The following is a 24,664-nucleotide window of genomic DNA, read 5'->3' as shown; positions in this document are numbered from 1 at the left end:
TGCCTCTCTGCCTACGTGTGAACTCTCTCTCTATGTCAAATAAATAAATAAAATCTTTAAAAATAAAATGAATGACAAGAGAAATATAAAAGCTAAGTCACAAAAAGTTGTAATCTTGTTGTAGGTTTTTTGCACTTAGGTTTATCTGAGACATCTTTCAGTTGTGGCATGTATATCATTGTATGTTTGCTTTGCCTTAAAAAAGTGATAAATTATACAGAGGTGGTTGAAATAGATTTTTCTGGGATTTGTTTTTCCATGTCAGTAGATTTCTGTGCTAATCTTAGAATAATCATAATGATGGCAACAAATATTTGTTGATTGATATTGTGTGCCAGGCACTATTCAAAGTTTGTACTTTGTAGTCAATTTTATTATCAATAATAAATTATAAAATATACCTAATTTTATTATCATTAATAATATGGTATTAATATATCATTAACTAATGAGATAATGCCGTGTGATTTTCATAAAACATTTTGACTTTATAATTTTTTAAATACTTAGCTTGGCTCAGCTCTAAGATACGCTTCCTATTAAGTTTTCTGATTGTATTTGAAAAATATAAGCATGTTGAAAATTATTTGGAATTAAAAGTAATGTTATTTTCCTTTCTTTTATTCATTATTAGGTAAGAATTCTCTATGCCTGTGGTTTTAGTGTTTTGTTGACCAGCTATACACATTCTGCTGTTGACAATATTCTTCTGAAGTTAGTGAAGTTTAAAATAGGATTTTTGCGTTTGGGTCAGGCTCAGAAGGTACATCAAGACATCCAGAAATTCACAGAGGAGGAAATTTGCAGATCCAAGTCCATTAAATCCTTAGTTCTTCTGGAAGAACTCTACAATAGCCACGTAAGTACAATTATTGCATAATAATACCAGCAGGAATTTTTGTAGCCAGACTGAGTGGAGAAACAGCATTCTGGGAAATCAGTCACATTGACCAGTTTTATTAATTTATAGTTTGCTCTTTGCTTTTGAACTGAAATGAGGATTCTGGTTTATTAATCAGGGCTCCCAATCTCCTAGTTTAAACTATCCTAGTTATGGAAAATGCTTGTTTCTCTCCACTCAGCACTTCTGACACTAGCTAGTGGAGTTAGTGCTGATTCTGCAGCTTAGTGCTCAACCCCTTAATAGGACTGCACCACCCACTTCAGTTCTCAGTTGTAAGTCCGGGCCTCCTGTGCATCTGAGCTAACAGCCATAAATCAGGGTTCCCTTGACCCCATCCTAGGGTTCGATAACTTGCTAGAATGGCTCACAGAATTCAAGTAAGTCCTTTACTGACTAAATTACTGGATGTATTCACAGGATGCAATTCAGGAACAGTCAAATAGAAGAGATGCATAGGGTTAGGAATGCGGAAAGGGATCTAGAGCTTCTATACCCTCTCCAGATAAACCACCCTCCCAGCACCATGATGTGTTCACCAGCCCAGAAGCTCTCTGAACCCCTTTGTGTGGGGGTTTTTATGGAGATTCCATCATGTAGGCATGGTTGATTAAATCATTGGTGGTTGGTGATTAGCTCAATTCCCAGACCCTCTACCCTTCCCTCAGTAGAGGGTGGGGTTAGGGATGGGGTTGAAAAATTCTAACCCTTTAATCTCTAGATTGGTTCCTCTGGCATCCAACTCCCATCCTCTAATTAGCATAATGCAGGTATGGTTGAAAGGGACTTATTATCAATAACAAGAGATATTCCTCTCTCCCCTAACACTGAGGAAATTCCAAGGGTTTTAGGATCTCTGTGTCAGGAACCCAGAGGAAGACAAACATGTATTATTATATTATAATATCACACCTAGAAAACTACTAATAAGGAGGATTATTTAGCCTGTTTGAATTCCAAACAATGGTACATGAACAGTCTAATGATAGGTTTTTCTAGACTTAGAGACTTTTCATATAGAGCCTAGTTTTTATTTTATTATTTAATGTCTGTATTTTGGGGGGAAGTTTTTATTTTTTAAAGATTTTTGGGGGGGGCACCTGGGTGACTCAGTCATTAAGTATCTACCTTCGGCTCAGGTCGTGATCTTAGGGTCCTGGGATCAAGCCCCGCATTGGGCTCCCTGCTTGGCAGGAAGCCTGCTTCTCTCTCTCCCATTCCTCCTGCTTCTGTTCCCTGTATTGCTGTGTCTCTCTCTGTCAAATATATAAATAAAATCTTAAAAAAAAAAAAGATTTTATTTTTGGGGCACCTGGGTGGCTCACTTGGTTAAATGTCTGCCTTCAGCTCAGGTGATGATCCCAGCATCCTTCTTGCTCATCAGGGAGTCTGCTTCTCCCTCTCCCTCTGCCCCTCCACCTGCTTGTGCTCTCTCTCAAATAAATAAATAAAATCTTTAAAAAAATATTTTATTTTTAAGTAATCTCTACATCCAACATAGGACTTGAACTCGTGACCCCTGATCAAGAGTTACATGCTCTACTGACTGAACCAGCAAGGCACCCCCCACCGGGAAGTTTTAACTGATAGTTTTGTTTTTGAAAAAAATCATCTAAAATAAATAAAATAATTTAATAAGCTGTTCCTTCTGTTCCTTTTTCTAATATCTATACCAGTTATTGAAAAATTTTGAAGGGCACCTGGGTGGGTGGTTCATTCGGTTGGGGATCGGGCTTTGGCTCAGGTTATAGTCCTGGGGTCCTGGGATCAAACCCTGCATCTGGGTCCCTGCTCAGCTGGGAGCCTGCTTCTCCCTCTCCCTCTCTGCTGCTCCCCGTGCTTGTTCCCTCTTGTTCTGTCAAATAAATGAATAAAATTTTAAAGAAAAATTTTGAAGTACCTAAAATGTATATCTGATTAACTTAAAAATTAAACTTATTGGGGTGCCTTTGTGGCTCAGTGGGTTAAAGTCTCTGCCTTTGGCTCAGGTCATGATCCCAGGGTCCTGGGATCGAGCCCCACATCGGGCTCTCAGCTCAGCAGGGAACCTGCGTCCCCCACTCTCTCCGCCTGCCTCTCTGCCTACCTGTGATCTGTGTCTGTCAAATAAATAAATGAAAATCTAAAAAAATAATAAAATCTTAAAAAAAATTAAACTTAGTATTTGAGGTGATTATAGATTTGCACACAATAGTAAGAAATAATACAGAGAAATCATATATATCCTTTGCGCAATAGTACCATTTTACAAAACTGGTAAATATCATGCCCAGGATATTATCATTGATACAGTCCGGATACAGCTCCATTACCACAAGGATGACTCATGTTGTACTTTTACAACTATACCTGCTTTGTTCCTGCCCCACCCCCTCCTGAACCCCTGATAACCACTTACCTGTTTTCCTTTCTACAATTTTGTCATTTCAAGAATGTTACATAAATGGGATCGTACACAGTATGTAACATTCTCAGGTTGGTGTTTTTTCAATGAGTCTAATACCCTGGAGATTTAGGTTGTTGTGTTTATGAATAGTTTGTTCTTTTATGTTGGTGAGTACATCCATTATATGGAGGTACCACAGTTTGTTTAACCGTTCACCCATTCAAAAACATCTGGAGAATTTTTGGCTGTTATGAATCAAGCTGCTATAGACATTCATGTACAGGGTTTTGTGTGGACTTAGTCTATGTGATAAATGCTCAGAGGTGCAATTTCTGGGTCATTTGGTAGTTGTATGTTTAGTTTTTAGGGTTTTTTGTTGTTGTTTTGTTTAAGTAATCTCTATGCCTAACATGGGGCTCAAACTCACACCTGCAAAATGAAGAGTCACATGCTCTACAGGCCGAACCAGCCAGGTGCCCTGCATGTTTAGTTTTTTTAAAAAAATTTACCAAACTGGGAAGCCTGGGTGGTTCAGTTGGTTAAGCGTCTGCCTTCGGCTCAGGTCACGGTCTCAGGATTCTCGGATTGAGTCCAGCATCAGGCTCCTTGCTCAGCGCAGAGCCTGCTTCTTCCTCTTCTTGCTACTCTCCCCTGCTTGTGCTCTCTCTCTTTTTCTCTCTCTCAAATAAATAAAAGGGTGTGAGTGATCTAGTCAGCATGTGGTAGAGTAAGTGTTTTTTGTTTTGGACATTCTGGTAGGTATATAATGATACCTCATTGTGATTTTAATTTGCATTTCCCTAGTGATGGCGATTGATGTTTTCATGTGCTTGTTTGCTATCTCTGTATCCTCTTCAGTGAAATGTCTCTGTTGGCCATTTGGATTGGTTTTTTTACTGTTGAGTTTTGAAAGTTCTTTCTGTATTCTAGATGTTAGTCCTTTAATGGATATATAATTTGTGAGTGTTTTCTCCAACAGTTTTTTTTCTTTTTTTTTTTTTTCATTTTCCTCACAAGATCCTTTGCTGCAGAAAAGTCCTTAATTTTGATCAGTGTAGTATATAAATTTTTCACTTTGTCATACAATTCTAACATCTCTGATATCCTTGTTGTTGGCATCTTTTGAGTACATTTTTTTCATTCAGCACGAGATTTTCCTGTTTTTTTTTTTTTAAGATTTTATTTATTTATTTATTTATTTATTTATTTATTTGACAGAGAGAGAGAGCATAAGCAAGGGGAGAGGGAGAGGCAGGCTCCCCACTAAGCATGGAGCTTGATCCCAGGATCCTGGAATCATGACCTGAGCCGAAGGCAGATGCTTAACTGACTAAACCTCCTAGGCTCCCCCTTGGCTCCCCCTGTTTTTGTTTTATATGTAACAGTTTCTTTCTTTCTTTCTTTTTTTTTCTCTCTCTCTCTTTCTTTTTTTAAGATTTTGTTTATTTATTTGAAAGAGAGAGAGCCCAAGTAGAGGAGAGGGGTAGAGGGAGAAGCAGGCTCCCTACTGGGCAGGGAGCCTGATATGGGACTCGATCCAGGACCCTGGGATCATGATTTGAGCCAAAGACAGAGGCTTAACCAACTGAGCCACCCAGGTGCCCCATTTTTTTTTTTTTTAAGTAGGCTCCATGCCCAGTGTGGGGCTTGAATTCAGAACCCAGAGATCAAGACCTGAAGTGAGATCTAGAGTTGGACACTACCGACTGAGCCACCTATTTGCCCCTGGCTATGTATATTTTATGATGAACCTGAACATCTTGCATTATGTTATTTAAGACTTCTGTTTTAGCTGGCTTTCTCTGATTCTACTGGGATAGAACAAGAGAGTATGTCACTTCGTTACTGTCAGGTGGGAGTTGAAGTGAGGTTCCCATTTGGCCTCTTAACATAAAGGGGGTAGGGGCTCCTCATTACTGATGGAAAGGGGTAGAAGTCTAGGTTCCCCACATGGTCTCCACTGACATTGTGAGGTGGGGCCTTATTATCATTCAGCAGGGATTAAAGTCCTGACTGCCTCCTTGCCCGGCTCTGTTACTGCCCCAGTAGGACATTGGAGTTCCTTTGCCTGCATCAGTGGGGCATAGGACTACAGTGTTTTTTGTGGCCTTTGGTTAGGGTAGAGTAGCTATTATAGAGTGGCTATTGTATACAAGTTTTCTGTCTGCTAGGCTTTCTCTTTTCTCTTCCTTTGGCTTTTCTTGAGTTTTTTTTGTCTGTGCCCATCAGCATTCCCGGGTTAAATTCTTCAGCTCCAAAGTTGAGATAGATGAGGGCCAAAGAAAACCCAGGAAACAAACTACTGTTCCTTAGGTCCCAAGGTCCCTAAATGGTTTACCTTTTCTCCACTTTTCAGAGTCCTTATGTTTGTTTTATATATAATGTTTATAGAGTTTTTAGTTGTACTTTGTGGGAGGAGTGAGGAAAAGCACTCCAGTTTACCAGAAGTGAAGTCCTGTTGATATTTAAAAAAAATTACTGGAGGTGCCTGGCTGGCTTCGTCTGTTAAGCGGCTGCTTTCAGCTCAGGTCATGATCCTTGATTTTTTTTTGAAAATCAAAAAAAAGGGTTTTGAGATTGAGCCCTGCATCGGGCTCCACCCTCATCCCCTGTACTCTCTCTTGCTCTCAAGGAAATAAAATCTTTAAAAAAAAATTTTTTTTTAAATTACTGTGATTCTTGATCTCAGGGTCATGGGGTTGAGCCCCACATTGGATGTAGAGATTACTTAAATAAATAAAAACTTAAAATAATTAACTTACTACTTCTTGAGTGTTTCAGATTTCCATTTGGAAATATCCAAATTTGAGCAATGTTAGAGTGTCCAGAAAATTCACGTGATTTTTCTTTCTTTCTTTCTTTTTTTTTTTTTAAGATTTTTATTTATTTGACAGAGAGAGACACAGTGAGAGAGGGAACACAAGTAGGGGGAATGGAAGAGGGAGAAGCAGACTTCCTGCTGATCAGGGAGCCCAATGTGGGGCTTGATCTCAGGATCCCAGAATCATGACCTGAGCAGAAGCCAGATGCTTAATGACTGAGCCACCCAGGTGCCCCTCGTTTTTAAGTTTGTAGTAAAAAGTTAATTTTTTTTTGCATACTACAAATGTTTCAGAATTAAATAATATTGGCGGATTCCTGTTGTTTGGGACAAAAATCTTTTTGAACCTTAAATTTAAAAAATGGTGGGGGGGCGCCTGGGTGGCTCAGTGAATTAAGCCGCTGCCTTCGGCTCGGGTCATGATCTCGGGGTCCTGGGATCGAGCCCGGCATCGGGCTCTCTGCTCAGCAGGGAGCCTGCTTCCTCCTCTCTCTCTGCCTGCCTCTCTGCATACTTGTGATCTCTCTCTCTGTCAAATAAATAAATAAAATCTTAAAAAAAAAAAAAATTTAGAAAATGGTGGGGTACCTGGCTCCCTCGGTTGGTAGAGCATACAACTCTTGATCTTGGAGTTGTGAGTTCGAACCCCACATTGGGTGAAGAGATTACTTAAAAATAAAATCTTTTAAAAATTCAATAGGTAAATCAAAATATGGGAAAAACAAGTTATGCTTCTTGGATATGTTAGATAACCCATCTATTTTCTTTCTTTGTTTTTAGCGTATTGTTGCAACAACATGTATGGGAATAAACCATCCAATATTTTCTCGTAAAACCTTTGATTTTTGTATTGTGGATGAAGCCTCTCAAATTAGCCAACCAGTCTGTCTAGGGCCACTCTTTTATTCTCGGAGATTTGTGTTGGTGGGCGATCATCAGCAGCTCCCTCCCCTGGTTCTAAACCGTGAAGCAAGGTAAGCGGACATTGAGGTTTTAATTTTAAATTAGATTCTTCTTCTGGGACAGTGTCTGGACTCTGATAAGCCTGAATCTGATTTGTTGACAGAGCTCTTGGCATGAGTGAAAGCTTATTCAAGAGATTGGAGCGGAATGAGAATGCTGTTGTACAATTAACGGTGCAGTACAGAATGAACAGGTATTTGTAAGAGTGTCCACTAGGATTGTTTTTCATGTTTATTTTCATCTTCCAAAACTAAAATTATTTTTGTAATTGCCTTAGTCAAATTATGTCCTTAAGTAATAAGCTGACATATGAAGGAAAGCTGGAGTGTGGATCAGACAAAGTGGCCAATGCAGTGATCAGCCTGCCCAACTTTAAAGATGTAAAGCTGGAGCTGGAATTTTATGCTGATTATTCTGAAAATCCTTGGATGATCCGAGTATTTGAGCCAAACAATCCTGTTTGTTTTCTTAATACAGACAAGGTAAGAAAAAACAAACAAACCCTGATTTTTGTTTTTTCTTCCTTTTGTCCTATTATTTAAATTCTTCAGTTTTTAATAGTGAGTGCTTTAATAGAGTTCAGTTAAAACTAGTGTATTTCTTATACTTCAACACAAAAGAATCTTCTTTCTATAGAGCCAGTGTCTTTGGAAGGAGGTTTATTCTGGGAATTAATAGATTTCAAAATCGACTTTTGAAGTGTATAATTACATTTCTTAAAAAAGAAATTGGCATTGATATTGTTAAAGGGCTGGGTTTACAAATGGAGACTTTATTTTCTAGAGCAGTTTGAGGTTCACAGCAGAATTCAGCTTGACAGTACAGATAATTTATTACCTCCTGCCTCCACATATGCACATAAAGACCTCTTTACAAACTTATCATTAAACAAAACTTCACAAGGACTTTAAATTAACTTGATTCTTATTTCTAGGAACTAAGAACAAAGTTTTGACCCTGTTATTTCTGAGTTTGTTTTATGTAGTGCAGCATTCATTTGGAAGTCTTTATATGACCTGATAAAAAGTAGCAACCAGGGAGGCCTGGGTGGCTCAGTTGGTTAAGGGTCTGTCTTTTGTTCAGGTCATGATCCCAGTGTCCTGGGATTGAATCCAGCATCGGGCTCCCAGCTCCTGCTTCTACCAGTTGAGCCAGCCAGGTACCCATGCAAGTAGGGCCCTATTTTTAATAACCACCCATCATAATAACAAATGACATAATTATTTTATGGTAATATGATACATATAATTGGTTACTTTTTTTTTTTAAGATCGATTTATTTATTTATTTGACAGACAGAGATCACAAGTAGGCAGAGAGGCAGGCAGAGACAGAGAGAGGAGGAAGCAGGCTCTCTGCTGAGCAGGGAGCCTGATGTGGGGCTTGATCTCAGGACCTTGGGATCATGACCTGAGCCAAAGGCAGCTGCTTAACCGACTGAGCCACCCAGGCATCCCCAGCATTAGGATTCCAAATAAATTTTTTTTTTAAGATTTTATTTGGGTGCCTGGATGGCTTAGTCAGTTAAGCAGCTGCCTTCGGCTCAGGTCATGATCCCAGGGTCCTGGGATCAAGTCCAGCGTCAGGCTCCTTGCTCGGCCTGCTCTCCCTGCCTCTGCCTGCCACTATGTCTCCTTGTGCTCACTCTTCTCTCTTTCTGACAAATAAAAGTTTTTTTAAAAGTTAAAAAAATTAAAAAAAAATAATCAGGATTACTTAAGGATTATGTAGGAGCAAAGTAGTTCCTGGAGAGTTTTACTAGGTATGGTAGAACCTGGGGAATTTTATCTGCTCCATTATTTGTATGAAAGGCAACAAGAAAATTGAAAGAACACAGATATTAGAGTCAGATCTGAGTTTAAATCCTACACTTATGATGTACTGTGAGGCCTTGGGCAAGTTACTTATCTTTTCTGGCCTATGATACTTGTAAACTACGGGGTAAAAGAGTAAAGTATGTGAAGCCCAATGTGTGCTTGGCTCCTAGAAAGATTTTAATCTGAACTGTAGAATGTTTAAGATACGTTGCTTCTGGGCTTTCTGAAGGTGACTACTATCATTCATTTTTGTTAATTCTTTAACCTTCAACTTTTTATTTATTTGTTTGTTTATTTTCTTGTACCTTTACCTTTTAAAATGAGGATATTTTTCATTTGTCTCCACAGCTGGTGGTGGACTCCCTATGGCTCTCTGTGTACTGACCGTACTCTTAACTCTGTTTCTGTTTAGGTTCCGGCACCAGAACAGGCTGAAAAGGGTGGTGTGAGCAATATGACAGAAGCCAAGTTAATAGTTTTCCTGACCTCTGTTTTTATTAAGGTAATTTAGAATTTAATTCTGTGGGCTAGCAAATACTAAGATGAAGTGTAATATAATGTTAGAATGCAAGGAACTTAAGACCTAGCATAATCCTTGTTCATTAAGAGAAGAGGACTGAAGCCTGATTGCTTTTGTTCTATTTTGGGAACATTATCTAAGATGTAATTTTTTATAATGGCATTTTGGGTTTCCATTTAGGGTAATTTTTTGTAACATCAGATAATTCTGATTGTGTCAACATAAGGTTGCTTCAGTGCGATTGGGGATTGGAAACTTCAGTGTAAGGGATTGCAGAAAGGGTAATGTATTTCTTTGTGCATTTTTTTTCTCCTATGGCAGCACCGTTCCAGTGGCATGCAAACCATTATACTGTTGTTAATCTACAGAAATCAAGAGAGCAATGTTTGAGGAAATCATTAAGGCTCAGAAAATATGGATATAGATTTAGAGCAAATTTAGAAATTATATTTACTCCTTACAACAAAACAATCTATCATAAACATTAATTGGGCACATTATGTAAACATTTAATTTAATAAATTTAGTAAAGCTTAAATAACAAAATCAGGATTTTCATTTTCATTGTGTTTCTTTCTGTTTAGGCTGGATGTAAACCCTCTGATATTGGTATCATTGCACCCTACAGGCAGCAGTTAAAGATCATCAATGATTTATTGTTCCATTCTTCTATCAGGATGGTTGAAGTTAACACTGTAGACAAATACCAAGGAAGAGACAAAAGTATCATTCTGGTATCTTTTGTTAGAAGTAATAAGGATGGACCTGTGAGTTCATTGTATTTTCTGCTGATTTGTTTGGGACGTTTTTTTCTTCGCTTTTTTTTTTAGGTTGTGGTTAAAAACTCCATGTAATATAAAATGTAAAATCATCACTGTTTTTAAGTCCACAGTTCAGTGGCATTAAGTATATGCACAGCGTTGTGCAGCAGATCTCTGATATTTTTTCATTTTGCAAAACCAAATCTCTATACCTATGAGTAACAACCCTCCAGTTCTGTGTCCCTCCAGGCCTTTGCAATCACCAATCTGCTTTCTGTCTCTGAATTTGACTATTAGAGTCATCTCATATTAGTGGAATTATACACTATTTGTCCTTTTGTATTTTTTTGTTTTTTTTTTAAGATTTTATTTATTTGAGATGACAGAGAAAGTGTGCTTGAGCACAAGTAGTGGGGAGGGGCATAGGGAGAGGGAGAAGCAAACTCCCCACTGATCAGGGAGCCCAATGTGGCGCTTGATCCCAGGACCCCACGATCATGACCTATACCTAAGGCAGATGCTTAACTGTCTGAGCCACCCAGGTGCCCCAGTATTTTTCCTTTTGTGATTGGCTTATTTCATACAGCACGGTGTCCTCAAGGTTCATCCATGTTATATTATGTATCAGAATTTTGTTCCTTCTTAAGGCTGAATAAGATTCCATTACATGTTTATGGCATATTTTCTTTATTCATCAGTGGGCATTTGGTTTGCTTCCACCTTTTGGCTGTTGTGTTGGGGACATTTTAAACAGAGAAGCTTCCTTAGATATACTTTTGTATATAATTCCAGGGTGGGTTTTTTTGCATGTTTACCTCTTTTTCATTCATTTTTCTTGATTATGTTATACCTTCATATGGTTCTAAAGATAGAGTAAGAAGTCTTCTTTCTACCCAGTTACTCTTCTGCTCAATTCTTACCCTCACAGATAATCACAATTTGGTGTTTTTTGTTTTTTAATTTTAATTCCAGTATAATTAATACACAGTGTTGCATTAGTTTCAGGTAGAAGATATAATGATTAAAAAATTCTGTACTTTACTCAGTGCTCATCATGATAAGTGTGCCCTAAATCCCCTTGACCAACATCACCCCCATACACTGTCCCCCACCAACTTCCCTCTGGTAACCATCAATTTGCTCTCTATAGTTAGAGTCCATTTTTTGGTTTGTCTTTTTTCTTTGTTCATTTGTTTTGTTTCTTAAATTCCACATGAGTGAAATTTTATGGTATTTGTCTTTCTTGGACTTATTTCACCTAGCATATATATATATATATATATGTATATATCTATCTCACATCTTCTTTATCTGTTTCTCTGTGGTTGGACACTTGGGCTGCTTCCATAATTTGGCTATTGTAAATAATGCTGCACTAAATATAGGGGTGTGTACATCCTTTGAATTAATGTTTTCGTATTCTTTGCCTGTTAGTGGAATTACTGGATCATATGGTAATTCTATTTTTAATTTTTTGAGGAACCTCCATACTGTTTTCCACAGTGGTTGTACTAGTTTGCATTCCCCCCAACAATGCATGAGGGGTCCTTTTTCTCCACATCTTTGTCAACTCTTATTTCTCGTGTTTTTGATTTTAGCCATTCTAACAGATGTGAGGTGATTGATAGCTCATTGTGGCTTTGATTTGCATTTCCTTGATGATTAATGATTTTTCTCATGTATGTCGTCTTTGGAGAAATGTCTTTTCATGTCTTCTCTCCATTGTTTAATTGGATTATTTGGGTTTTTTTGGTTTTGGGTTGGAGTCGTATACAATTTGTGGGGTTTTTTGGGTAACCTGTAATTCCTATCCTTTAAGCATATACAAACAGATATGAATCAGTATTCATATTTCCCTTTTTTCTTAATAGCTCGGAGATCTGGGGCGCCTGGGTGGCTCAGTGGGTTGGGGCCTCTGCCTTCGGCTCGGGTCATGATCCCAGGGTTCTGGGATCGAGCCCCGCGTCGGGCTCTCTGCTCTGCGGACAGCCTGCTTCCTCCTCTCTCTCTGCCTGCCTCTCTGCCTGCTTGTGGTCTCTGTCTGTCAAATAAATAAATAAAATCTTAAAAAAAAAAAATTAAAAAAAAAATAGCTTGGAGATCTTTCCCTCTCAATATACAGAAAGAGACTTCATTGTGTTCTTACAGTTGCATAGTTTTCTGTTGTACATACGTGTCCTGGTATATTTAACCACTTCCCTGAGTCTAAAGGTATTACAGGTTTTTATTACTGTTACCAATAATGCTACAGTGAGTGGAGATTGCTCCATTTCCTTAAATTATTGTTCAGAAATTGCATCCCAGGTAGAATATTTGGAAGTTGGCATTGTGGACAAGTTTTTCCAACTGTCCAAAGAACTTTAAATGTGGTAATGAATCTTTTTTGGAATATATGCTTAAAGTAGGGAAATAGTTCAATAACAAACTGTGTTCTTTGCCAGAAGAAACTAAATGTATAAGAAAACTCAAATAATTGAAATTATTTCTTTCAGCTTGGTGAACTCCTGAAAGATTGGCGACGTCTTAATGTTGCTATAACTAGAGCCAAACATAAACTGATTCTTCTGGGATGTGTGCCCTCACTGAGCCGCTATCCTCCTTTGGGAAAGTTACTTCATCATCTAAACTCAGAAAAATTAATATCCTTTTTGTTTTGTATATGGTCATATCTGTGCTATTGTGAGTACTTTATTTATGTACTTATATAAATTAAAACTTAATGTTTTGTGTTTTCCATGGGCACATTTCAAAGACCTGATTCTATAAAGGGAAAAGGGAAAATAATTCACGGAAAATAACTTTAAGCAAAAAGTGAAATAATGAAGCTGTTGGAAAAGGATAGTTTTTGAAGTGAGAAAGGAGAAGAAAAGGGACTTGATTTGCTGCCCTAGGAGGAGGGTACATGTTTCTTAGACACATCGAGGGAAAGTGGTTACCCCTTCTGGTTCTTCTCACCCTAATTTATAACCCCCCCGCCTTTTTTTAAAACTAGGACAAAGCATTAAAATTTTTTAAAAAGAGAATTATAAAAATGGAGAATTATTCCTTGTCATAACTATAGATTATGATTAAAATAAATTATCTTTAAAAAATTATAGGAAGGTCTTAGGCTAAGATATATAAACCTTATTAAGTACGTTATTATCCATAGAATGTCATAAAAAATTTTTCAGTGATCCTGTAAACCAAATTACAAAATGTTAAATAATATCGTAAATGTTTTTGTGCAATTCGATTTTTTGTAAAGTATATCTTCCTTAATTTATTTACATCATGGATCTTCCATCAGAGGAACATGAAAGTCTTTGTCATGTATTGGGTGATTTTCAAAGAAGATAAAGCACTATTTTCCTTGATTTCTTATACTGGCCTATGAGATCTCCTCTAAATATTACCTGTTATTTGCAGTTTGGATATGCTGTGAATGCAGTGCCTGGTTAGATTGTGAAGATCACTTTTATCCTAAGGGTATGAAATGGTGTAAATGTACTTTGTTGAGAGTTCCAGTTTTTTGTTTTATTTATTTATTTATTTTGGGGGGCTATAATCTTGTTAAAGTTCTATCACTGTGTAAAACTTAACACACTATTAATTTTTTCACTATAGATGTACCCAAAACTGAAAAGTCTAAGTTTTGTGGGTACTGTCTGTGTTTTTGTGTGACCTAGAAAGAGTTCGATAAATTTTTACCAGCTTTAATGATAGATTAACTTTTGGATCTGAGAAACTTAAAGTCTAAAATTTCAATCCTGATTTGATTTTGTAGATTTTTATCATATTTTCTTTATTTAAGAGATTAGGTAAAAAAAGAATTGATTTGTTTTTATCACTTAAGCACAATCTTGTGATGATAACACAGGTGTGATTCTTTTCTGTTTCGAGGTCTATGATCCAAAGGCCATTTTACTGTTTTTTTTTCCTGACTGTTGCTTTTTGGTAAAACGTACATTTTCACTTTAAACCTAGGCTTTTAAATTATTACTTATAAATGGATTCTTTCCACTTAATTTCTTTTTTTTTTTTTTTTAAGATTTTATTTATTTATTTGAGAGAGAGTGAGTGAGAGAGCACACGAGCAGAGGAAGAGGGATAAGCAGACTTCCCCGCTGAGCCTGGAGCCGGATGGGGGGCTTGATCCCAGAACCCTGGGATCATGACCTGAGCTTAAAAGGCAGATGCTTAACCAACTGAGCCACGCAGGCGCCCCTTCAATTAATTTCTGATTCTCCTTTCTCACTTACTATTTTTAGTATTCAGTATTCTGCTAATTTTTATATAAAAGAAAATAATTCTTTGAGTTTTGTTTGCTGAATTGATGACAAATTAAAAAGGCATATCCCTATTTTCACCTATTGTTCAAATGCCCCCTTTGTTTGAGACACTACTCAGTTTTCTCAATTTTTTTGAATAAAGATATTTTTGTAGGGCGCCTGGGTGGCTCAGTGGGTTAAGTCTCTGCCTTCAGCTCAGGTCATGATCTCAGGGTCCTGGGATCGAGTCCCACATTGGGCTCTCTGCTCAGCGAGGAGCCTGCTCCCCCATCCCCACTGCCTGCCTCTCTGCCTACTTGTGATCTCTCTGTCAAATAAATATATAAAATCTTTAAAAAAAAACTATTTTTGTAAATCAGAATTCCTCAAAGTGCTTAGTTAAGTGACCAATTTTAACCTCAGTTTATCCATCTTTGGTTGGGAGTAGCTTTGTCTCAAAGTTTTTTTTTCCTTTTTTAAAATGAATGTGAAATATGTTAAAATTGTTTCTACCTCATGTTTTAAAAAAATTACTTTCAGTTTTTTATTAAATAAATTGTTTTCTACTATTAGGTCTTAGTGTGTCAGTTATTAATCTTGAATAATTAAGTTCGGGGCTGTCCAGTAGTAAAAAGTCAAATATTGATAATGTTCTAAATCTGCGTTTAAGTACTATTATACTAGCATAAAAATGAAAATCATTCTTGTGTCAGGAAAAGCTTTTTGGAGAAGGTAGCATCTTAAAGTCTGGTAAAGACTGGGTACAATTACATAAATTGCATAAATTGTAATGGAGGAATAGACAAGTCTAGACAGAGGGTATAACAAGTGGGAAAAGGAAAAGACCTGTACAGGGAGTAGCATAGCTACAAGAAATATACGAGGAAGTATTAGAGACCATGGGTTACAAACCATGGTTCCCCAACCTGTTACTGGCACATGAAAGCAATTTTAATAGGTTGCAACAAGCTTTGTTTTCAGTGGACTAGAGTGGAAAATAGGAGGGTGTATCACATATAAAAAATACAGAAAAGTAGAATAAAATAAGTGAATTCCTATATACCCATCACCATACTCAGTAGGTAGAAGATTTTGCTGCAATTGTTTTCAACATCCTTTCTGTTTTTTCCCTTTGCTGACATGTTTTAAAGCAAATTTTAGATATCATTTAATTTCACCTCTATATTTCAGTATGTGTTGAGCTTTTAAAAAATAGTATTTTTGTGACATGATGGTACTAGTAAGTTTAAAGACCTAGATTGTTGGGGCTCCTGGGTGGCTCAGTGGGTTAAATCCTCTGCCTTCAGCTCGGGTCGTGATCCAGGGTCTTGGGATCAAGCCCCGCTCTCTGCTCAGCAGGGAGTCTGCTTCCTCATCTCTCTCTGCCTGCCTCTCTGCCTGCTTGTGATCTCTGTCTGTCAAATAAATAAATAAAATCTTTAAAAAAAAAAAAAAACCTAGATTGTTGGCTTTAGTAAATCCAGGGCTCAGAATAGATTAATATTCTACTTTAACCCTGTTCATTTAGTTTAAACAGACACTAAATTCCAAACAGAATTGGAATTTAGTATCCAGCAAATGTATATTTTGGCATTTAAGAATATCTACCTCAACAGTAGAATTTATTTGCTTGCTTGCTTGATTTATTTATTTAGCTTGCTTGCTTTAAATAAAACTGGTTTATTACCAAATTAAATTTCTTTCCTACCTATTACCTATAAAGATAATTTCTTCATAGGTATTTCCTACCTATTACCTACCTAATTTCTTTCCTACCTGTTACCTATGAAGTCACTGGGGGAAAAGCAATCTAGGAAATAAAGCTCTTTTCCTTTGTCCTCATGGTTGTATAAAGTTAGTATGTACTTTATTTGCTTTTTTAAATGAACTTAGAATACAAATACTTCCTTTTTTACCCATCATTTGGAGAGAAGAAAAATGAACAAGTCAGTCATATTTCAGTGCTTAATAGTAAGATGGAAGGGGTTAGACTTGCAATAAGTTTTAGATTCCTAAACACTAAAAACCTTTATTTTGAGATTATGAAAATCGGTGCTACTTTTGTATTGGTTCAGATTCTGGTTTTGTCATGTAGTTTTTCTGAAGTTACTTAACCTTTCAAAGTTTAACCTGCAAAATGCAGACAATTCCATCCTCATGGGGTGGTTTTGCAAATGAAGACTGGCCTAGGAACTGATGTAGAGTTACATGCTCACTGATACCAAAGGGGTATGGAAGATCAGTGGTGAAAGGATGATGGGAGGAGTGCCTGGGTGGTTCACTGGGTTGAGCCTCTGCCTTTGGCCTGGGTCATGATCTCAGGGTCCTGGGATAGAACCCCGTGTCGGGCTCTCTGCTTGGTGGAGAGCCTGATTTCCCCTCTTTCTCTGCCTGCTCCTCTGCCTACTTGTGATCTCTTTCTCTGTCAAATAAATACATAAAATCTCTAAAAAAAAAAAAAAAAAAAAAGGAAGGATAATGGGATAGTTGGCTATGCTTGTAGGAAAAAAATGATATTTGGGGTGCCTGGGTGGCTCAGAGGGTTAAAGCCTCTGCCTTCAGCTCGGGTCATGATCTCGGAGTCCTGGGATCGAGCCCCACATCGGGCTCTCTGCTTGGCGGAGAGCCTGCTTCCCTTCCTCTCTCTCTGTCTACTTGTGATCTCTGTCTGTAAAATAAATAAAATCTTTAAAAAAAAAAAAAAAGAAAAAATGGTATTTGATCCTGTTCCATACCATTCACTAAAATCAATTCTGGATGCAATAACAGGCCTAAATATGAAAGACGAAGCTTTGTAACTTTTTTTTTAAGATTTTATTTACTACCCCTGAAACAAATAATATGTGTTAAATAAAAAAATTTTTAAAAGATTTTATTTACCTATTTTGAGAGAGACAGACAGAGAGCATGAGCTCGGGGAGGTGTAGAGGGTGAGGGAAAGGGAGAGAATCTCCAGCAGACTTCCTGCTGAGCATGGAACCCAGCAACAGGGTGCTCCATCTCATGGAGATCATGACCTGAGCCAAAATCAAGAGTTGGACGCCTAACCCTACCGAGCCACCCAGGAGCCTAGTGCATAAATTTAAAGAAAGGCATACCTTATTTTCAGTTACTCTATTCTTTTTTTAAATTTTTTTAAATAATGTATTCATTTGAGAGATAGAGCACAAACAGGGGGAGAGGCAGAGGGAGAAGCAAGTTCCCCGCTGAGCAGGGAGCCCAACGTGGACTCCATCCCAGGACCCTGAGATCATGACCTGAGCTAAAGGCAGATGCTTAACTGACTGAGCCACCCAGGTGCCCCAATTCTTAATTGTATGTTCTAGTGACTCTCTTGGACATTGGTATAGGATATATGTACACTGGGTTGCCTGGGTGGCTCAGTGGGTTAAAGCCTCTGCCTTTGGCTCAGGTCATGATCCCGATCGGCCCGCATCGGGCTCTCTGCTCAGCAGGGAGACTGCTTCCTCCCCTCTCTGCCTGCCTCTCCACCTACTTGTAATCTCTGTCTGTCAGATAAATAAATAAAACCTTAAAAAAAAAAAAAAGGATATATGTACAACTTTGAAATACCCCAACCTGGAACTTCTCTTGGACATGGATGATGTTGAACAAAAGAAGCAAGTAACAAAATTTATCGTGTTATTCCATTTGTGAAAAGTTTATAAACACAAAAATAAATTACATGGTTTAGGGGCACATACTTGCAAGGTAGAAAACAAAAGTAAGGAAATGGGGGCTCCTGGGTGGCTCAGTTGTTAAGCGTCTGCTTTCGGCTCAGATCATGATCTCAGGCTCCTGGGATTCAGCTCCGCATGGGGCTCCCTGCTCAGCGGGGAGTCGGCTTCTCCCTCTACTACCCTCCCCCCCGCCCCCCCCCCCCCCGCTTGTGTTCCTTCTCTCGCTGTGTCTCTCTCTGTCAAATACATAAATAAATAAAATCTTTAAAAAAAAAAAAAAAGGCAAGAAAATGATTCTCAAAAAAGCCAGAATGGTAATTACCTCAAGGGGGACGGTGAATGGTGGCTAGGGGCAGTTCCTAGGGAGGATGGCTCTGCCTGTGCTTAGTTGATCTGATGGTGGTTATTTAGCTGTTCACTTTATAATGATTCTTTAAACTGTATGTAGAGAGCAAGACAGAGTCACTTATGTCAAGCAGGGGCCTGTGTCAAGCAATGATGCAAGCACTTAAGGGTACTGCATTAGTCAGATTATCTACCAAGACCAACAACAGCTGACAGTCCCCCAGAACTGATAACAAGCAGAAGCAGAGGAGCTCTGTAGGGTCCCAAGATTAAGATTAATCTTTTTTTTAAAAGGGAAGATTCGGGGTGCCTCGTGGCTCAGTGGGTTAAAGCCTCTGCCTTTGGCTCGGGTCGTGATCCCAGGGTCCTCCTCTCTTTCTCTGCCTGCCTCTCTGCCTGCTTGTGATCTCTCTCTGTCAAATGAATAAATAAAATCTTTAAAAAAAAAAAAGGAAGATTCTTTTCCTTTTAACAGGGCAGCAGGTTTATTCTTTTTCTTAATTTTTAAATTTTAATTTTTTTATTATGTTCAGCTAGCCAAAATCATTAGTTAAAAAGAGAGGATTTTTTAGCAAACTGTCAGACTCCTCAACATCCTGTATGTCTGACCCCTTAACAAAAGATAGCTTTTGGGGCTCCTGGGTGGTTCAGTCTGCTAAGTGTCTGCCTTCAGCTCAGGTCACGATCTCCCACATCAGGCTCCCAGCTCAGTGGGGAGTCTGCTTCTCTGCCTCTCTCCTGACTTGTGTGCAATTCTCTTTTTATCACTCAAATAAATCTAAAAAAAAAACAAAACAGGCAGCTGCTGGGGCACCTGGCTGGCTCAGCCAGTTTAAGCAGGTGCCTTCAGCTTGAGTCATTATCCCAGTGTCCTGGAATCCAGCCCAGAGTGGGGCTCCCTGCTCAGTGGGGAGCCCTTCTCCCTCTCCCTCTGCCTCCCACTCCCCCGTTTGTGCGATTGCGCTCTGTCAAATAAATAAATAAAATCTTAAAAAAAGAAAAAGGCAGCTGCTGCTGACCAGCTCTGCTTGATTGATCTTGGAACAGAACTGAGATCCTTCACTGCTGGAGCTTAATGAGCAGTAAGTGCCTGGAGGTGACCCAGGCCTTATCTCAACTGTGCACCCACAGACTGACTTCTTGTTTGGTTCCTTAACTTCCTAGTCCCTGTTATCTTTTGTTGTGTGACTTGTGTTCTGCTTTGTGTGTCTAGGAAGAAGCCAAGTTAATCACGTGGTGACATGTCATTGAGTTTGAAATCCTTAACTTGCTTTATGACTGAATAAAGCTGACATTGAGGAAAGACGCAACTCGAGTGTGCAGCTTCATAGCCTGCTCATTACAGTCTGTTTTCTACGTTTTTCTCCATGTGTGATTATCTCACAGTAATGGAAATTGTTAAAACCAAAAGAGGTAAAGAAACATGAAACTATTCTGGCCAATGTGATGAGAAAAACATCCCCATTTTCATGACTTATCTCCGTCTTTCTAGCTCACCACTGTCTTAATTGCTAATCTAACTACGGAATAGTTTACTCTTCCCAAACTGCTAGAGCTTAACCTAGTGTCATCTGACCACGAGAGGTTTTTTCCTTCCCTGAATGAGAAAAAACGGGCTTTATCTCTACAGGTCTGTCCCTTGATGAGTGCGGCCCTTCCCGCATTTACCGGTTTAAATGCCGTGACTGGGCTGCCTCGTTTCTAAATTCCTTTGCTCCTAAGACCTCGTGAGGCGGGAAGGGAAGCGGTCAGGTTTCTCAGATAACCCCGCCGCCGCGTGGATGAAAACGTTTGCACGTGGCTCGCACCCCTAGCAAAGCCGCCGGAGCGCCCCGGCGCAGCCCCACGGTGAGAGGTCGGTGGTCCGACCAGGGCCCGGCCTCCGGCTCGGAACACGCACGGTCTCCTTCGCGCTCCTCTTACTCCTTCTTCCGGTCGGGCTGGACGCGAGGAGGCCGGGCGAGGGCGGGATTGTCTCCTGCGGGTTGAAGGCCCTGCGGTCCCCCGCCCCACTCGCCGCGCCGGGGGACCTCCCGGGCGTCCTCCGGCCGCCGGGAGCGCTGTGGGCCGCGGCGGGCCTGCTGGTAGACGCCGTGGCGGCCGCCGCGCGCCTGAAGGGAGCTGTTGGCGGGGCCCACGGCGTCGCCGCCCGAGACCGCGCCGCCGACGCCATGGGTAAGGGCAGCGGACCGAGAGCGGACGCCGGGCTCTTGGTCGGAGGCTGAAGGCCGAGGCCGGGAGAGGAAGACTGGTGGTGGTGGGCACCGAGGCCCCGGGTCGCAACTCGGGCCCGAACCCGGGTCTGGAGCTGGGCGGGGGCAGCCGGGGACTAGGGGGCGCCCGGGGTCGCCATGGCAACGGGCGGCCGCCCCCGGTTCCTTCTGGTTCCCGCCCGGGTTCTAGGGCCTAATGGCCGAGGGCTCGTGGTCTGACGGCTTCTTAGGGGCGAAGACACGGCTGGCCGGGGGGCCGCTCCCGGGGTGGAACAGTCGGGGACGGGCGATGACTTTTCAGGTTTGGGGGTGGCGGAGGGAAGACGCGTCTCAGGTTTTGGCCTGGGTGCCCGACGCCGAGGGCGGGAAAGGTGCAGCGATGTCGCGCAGGACCCCGGGTGAGCCCTCCGCGGGGGTCCTGGGACGCCCTGAGCCCTTTGGGCAGCCTTGCTGCGGGGAGGGAGGGGGGCTCCAGACCCGGGCGAGATGCGGGGACTGGCCCTTGGCCTTGTTGGGGTGCGACCAGCGGGACATGTCTGCTAGTCCGGGTGGGGCGCGGCCAGCGTGTAAGCGCTTCTGGGGCTAGGGTCCCCCAGCATGGACCCGCCTCGGAGTAGCTGCAGATGCGCCCTTTGTCTCCTTGTCGCATCGCAAGTCACGGATCGTAATGGGCACTGTGAAAAATGAGGATTGGTACAGATTATGAAACATCAAGTGCCCCCCCCCCTCCGATAAAAAGAGGGAATCATACCACGCTGCAGATTTGAAGTAATGATGTGTGTGCAAATTTTTCACCAGCCAGCTTGGTCATAGCGATTGTGGCTGTTTGCATTTTTAGTTGCTTAGGATGCCGCGTCAGGCTTTAACCTTAGGTATCAGCTCAGAACTCGAATACTAGATCATTGGGAACCCTGGACTTCTGTTCAGTGAAGGAAAACCAGACGCTTGGTTCACTTAGACTAGTAAATTTGCCAGAGATTATGAAACGTTAAACGAAGTGCTTCATTTTTCTGCACTTCATTTTGTCATCTGTGTTTGCTGAAAATATTCCTGCCAGTCACTGTGGGAAAGAAAAAAAAATAGCTTTTTGTGATTTGAAAATATCAATTACAAATCTTTTTTTTTAAGTGCATCTGTTAACTTAGTTTTTGACTGAATCAGCTGTGTAGAAGGGCAAGGAACTTAAATGTGAAACAGGACTGCTTTTATTTCTTCTGGGAAGATAAAGGAGTTATGCAATATAGAATTACAGTTGCAATGAAAATACAAGATGGAAAGAGGGTTAAAATGAGTGAAAGAATCGAATGGCTTTTCCTGTATTTCCGTTATTTTTGTTTTTTAACCCATTATGTTTATGGATGATATTGTAATCTTGGAATTGTAACCACCTTTTATTGCCAGTTTATTCTGAACATTTTTTTGCCTTGAGATTCATCCTTCGACCATGCCTGCTGTACACGTTTTGCATGAGATTCTTAAATATGTTATTTTATTATTCCAATTTTATCTCCACAAAAAAAGTTATTAAAAAAAAACTTAAAAAACAAAACAAACTTGTTCTCTCTGAAGACGTGCCACAAAAGTAAAATAAATACTAGAAAATAACCAAGTTGCAAGATCTTGAGAATAATTCATAAACTTGTCTGGGGTGGGTATGGTAGTGTTCTGTGGTACTGAGAGAGAGATGAAGAGAAGTTACCTAGGGGTGTGGATTAGTTAGGGAGACTAATTTGTCAACCAAGGAAAAACAAACCATTGTTGCTTTTATAGGGGAATGAAAGGGTTTCTGTATTTTTCAATGTCATGTCTTGCAAATGATGTTGGACTCCTTTCTTGTGCTTTCAGCTACAAAAGACCCCACAGCTGTAGAGAGAGCAAACTTGTTAAACATGGCTAAATTGAGTATCAAAGGACTCATTGAATCTGCTCTAAGCTTTGGCCGCACTTTGGATTCTGACTATCCCCCCTTGCAGCAGTTCTTTGTTGTTATGGAACATTGTCTGAAACACGGTCTTAAAGGTATCATGAGATTTTAAAGAACTAATTAAGTTTAGAATCCCACCATTTCCATCTTAGACATCTTTGAAAATGTGTTAATTATTGAGGCCTTAATTATTGTTACTTTACATTTAAAAATACTGGGTGGGTTGGCTTGGTGCTTTCTTTTCTAATCAGTTGCCTTCACAAAATGCCTAGTTAGTGTTTTGTAAAAACATTTTATTTTTTTTTCCTCAATATACTCTGAACTGATTTCTGTTTTCTAGGACAATTGTAGAGTTATTTAAAAAATTTTAAGCTTAATGATTCCAGTATGAAGTCTTATTACTAGTTTGAACCCTATTGAACAAATACATTAAAATAATTGTTGAAATAGAAACCTCCTTGGCCCCCTGGAATGTATCTAGAAAAATTATCTTTTGGATTACATTATTGTAGAAATGTAAGTTCTCCCTGGAAATGATGAGAATATTGATGATATTAATAATATAATAAATGATAATATTCTACATAGTTGACACTGATTTATCGTTACATGTAAAATTAGACTTAGGTATTTAATGTATGTTGTATGATTGTTCTTTTACTTATCATAAAAACAGTTGTTGGTAGTTTTGGTGTCTAGTTCTTTGGATCAACTGTGCAGAGGGCTATGTAAGGGTTTATATTAAAGTGACTATTCTTTTTTTTTTTTTAAAGATTTTATTTATTTATTTGACAGAGAGAGATCACAAGTAGACAGAGAGGCAGGCAGAGAGAGAGAGAGGGAAGCAGGCTCGCTGCTGAGCAGAGAGCCCTATGCGGGACTTGATCCCAGGACCCTGAGATCATGACCCGAGCCGAAGGCAGCGGCTCAACCCACTGAGCCACCCAGGCGCCCCAAAGTGACTATTCTAAAGCTAAAAGAAGCTTGTTTCCTTGTGGGTATACTAGGAACCTGGGTTAGTTGGGAAGGCCTAGAAGTTTTGACTAAGGTACATGAAATTAGGGGTAAATGTAAACAGCGCAAAAGGAGACTTACATAAACATGGTTTTATTAAAATGTACTTCAAATTTTAATAAAATGTACTGCCAGAAGATCCTTGGCATCAAAATTTGAGAAACCCTATGTGATATTATTAAAGTACTCATTTCTTTTTTTTTTATTTAAAACTTTTTATTGAGATAGAATGAACATATTAGTTTCAGGTACACAACATAATTTGATATTTTTATGTATGGCGAAATGATCAGCACAGGAAGTGTAGTTGATATCCATCACCATACATAGTGAAAAATATTTTTCTTGGGGGCCTGGGTGGCTCAGTGGGTTAAGCCTCTGCCTTCCGCTGAGGTCATGGTCTTGGGGTCCTGGGATCGAGCCCCGCGTCGGGCTTTCTGCTCTGCGGGGGGCCTGCTTCCCCCCTCTCTCTCTGCCTGCCTCTCTGCCTATTTGTGATCTCTCTCTCTCTGTCAAATAAATAAAATCTTAAAAATTTTTTTTCTTCTTATGATGAACTTTTAAGATTTACTCTTAGTAACTCAAATATACAACAGTTTTTTTTTTTTTTTTTTTAAAGATTTATTTATTTATTTATTTGGCAGAGAGAGAGAGAGAGAGAGACACGGAACACAAGCAGGGGGAGCGGGAGAGGGAGAAGCAGGCTTCCCGCTGAGCAGGGGGCTCGATGCGGGGCTCGATGCGGGGCTCGATGCGGGGCTCGATGCGGGGCTCGATGCGGGGCTCGATGCGGGGCTCGATGCGGGGCTCGATGCGGGGACCGTGGGATCATGACCTGAGCCAAAGGCAGCCGCTTAACGACTAAGCCACCCAGGCGCCCCCATACAACAGTATTATCACCTGTAGTCATCATGCTGTACATTACATCCTTACGACTTACTTATTTTATAACTGGAAGTTTATACCTTTTGACCACCTTTACCCATTTCCTCTACCTGCATCCTTTGCCTCTGCTGACCATTAATCTCTTCTCTGTTTTTGAGTTTGGCTTTTGTTTCATTTTTTAAGA

At 39.9% G+C, this 24,664-nt stretch overlaps 2 protein-coding genes across 5 annotated transcripts in view; both read left to right on the top strand.

Moving 5' to 3' along the window:
* DNA2 (DNA replication helicase/nuclease 2) overlaps window positions 1-14,953 on the top strand; it is a 52,461-nt gene extending 37,508 nt beyond the window's left edge. For both annotated transcript variants that reach the window (XM_046026274.1, XM_046026273.1), the window contains 8 exons: window positions 635-859; window positions 6,889-7,082; window positions 7,175-7,264; window positions 7,349-7,553; window positions 9,301-9,390; window positions 9,993-10,175; window positions 12,662-12,808; window positions 13,440-14,953. In XM_046026274.1, coding sequence (XP_045882230.1) covers window positions 635-859; window positions 6,889-7,082; window positions 7,175-7,264; window positions 7,349-7,553; window positions 9,301-9,390; window positions 9,993-10,175; window positions 12,662-12,808; window positions 13,440-13,508 — 1,203 coding nt within the window. In that variant the 3' untranslated portion in view covers window positions 13,509-14,953. The remainder of the gene's footprint in view (window positions 1-634; window positions 860-6,888; window positions 7,083-7,174; window positions 7,265-7,348; window positions 7,554-9,300; window positions 9,391-9,992; window positions 10,176-12,661; window positions 12,809-13,439) is intronic.
* Window positions 14,954-20,686: 5,733 nt separating this feature from the next.
* RUFY2 (RUN and FYVE domain containing 2) overlaps window positions 20,687-24,664 on the top strand; it is a 55,708-nt gene continuing 51,730 nt past the window's right edge. The window contains exons 1-2 of one of the 3 annotated variants that reach the window (XM_046027171.1): window positions 20,687-21,055; window positions 22,503-22,676. In XM_046027171.1, coding sequence (XP_045883127.1) covers window positions 20,854-21,055; window positions 22,503-22,676 — 376 coding nt within the window. In that variant the 5' untranslated portion in view covers window positions 20,687-20,853. The remainder of the gene's footprint in view (window positions 21,056-22,502; window positions 22,677-24,664) is intronic. The other 2 variants (XM_046027172.1, XM_046027170.1) reach the window with 2 other exon arrangements.

The sequence above is a fragment of the Meles meles genome, chromosome 13 (genome assembly GCF_922984935.1).
Source record: "Meles meles chromosome 13, mMelMel3.1 paternal haplotype, whole genome shotgun sequence".
NCBI classification, from domain to species: Eukaryota; Metazoa; Chordata; class Mammalia; order Carnivora; family Mustelidae; genus Meles; species Meles meles.
Note: the sequence above shows the minus strand (reverse complement) of the source record. Positions and strands in the feature narration are given on the sequence as shown.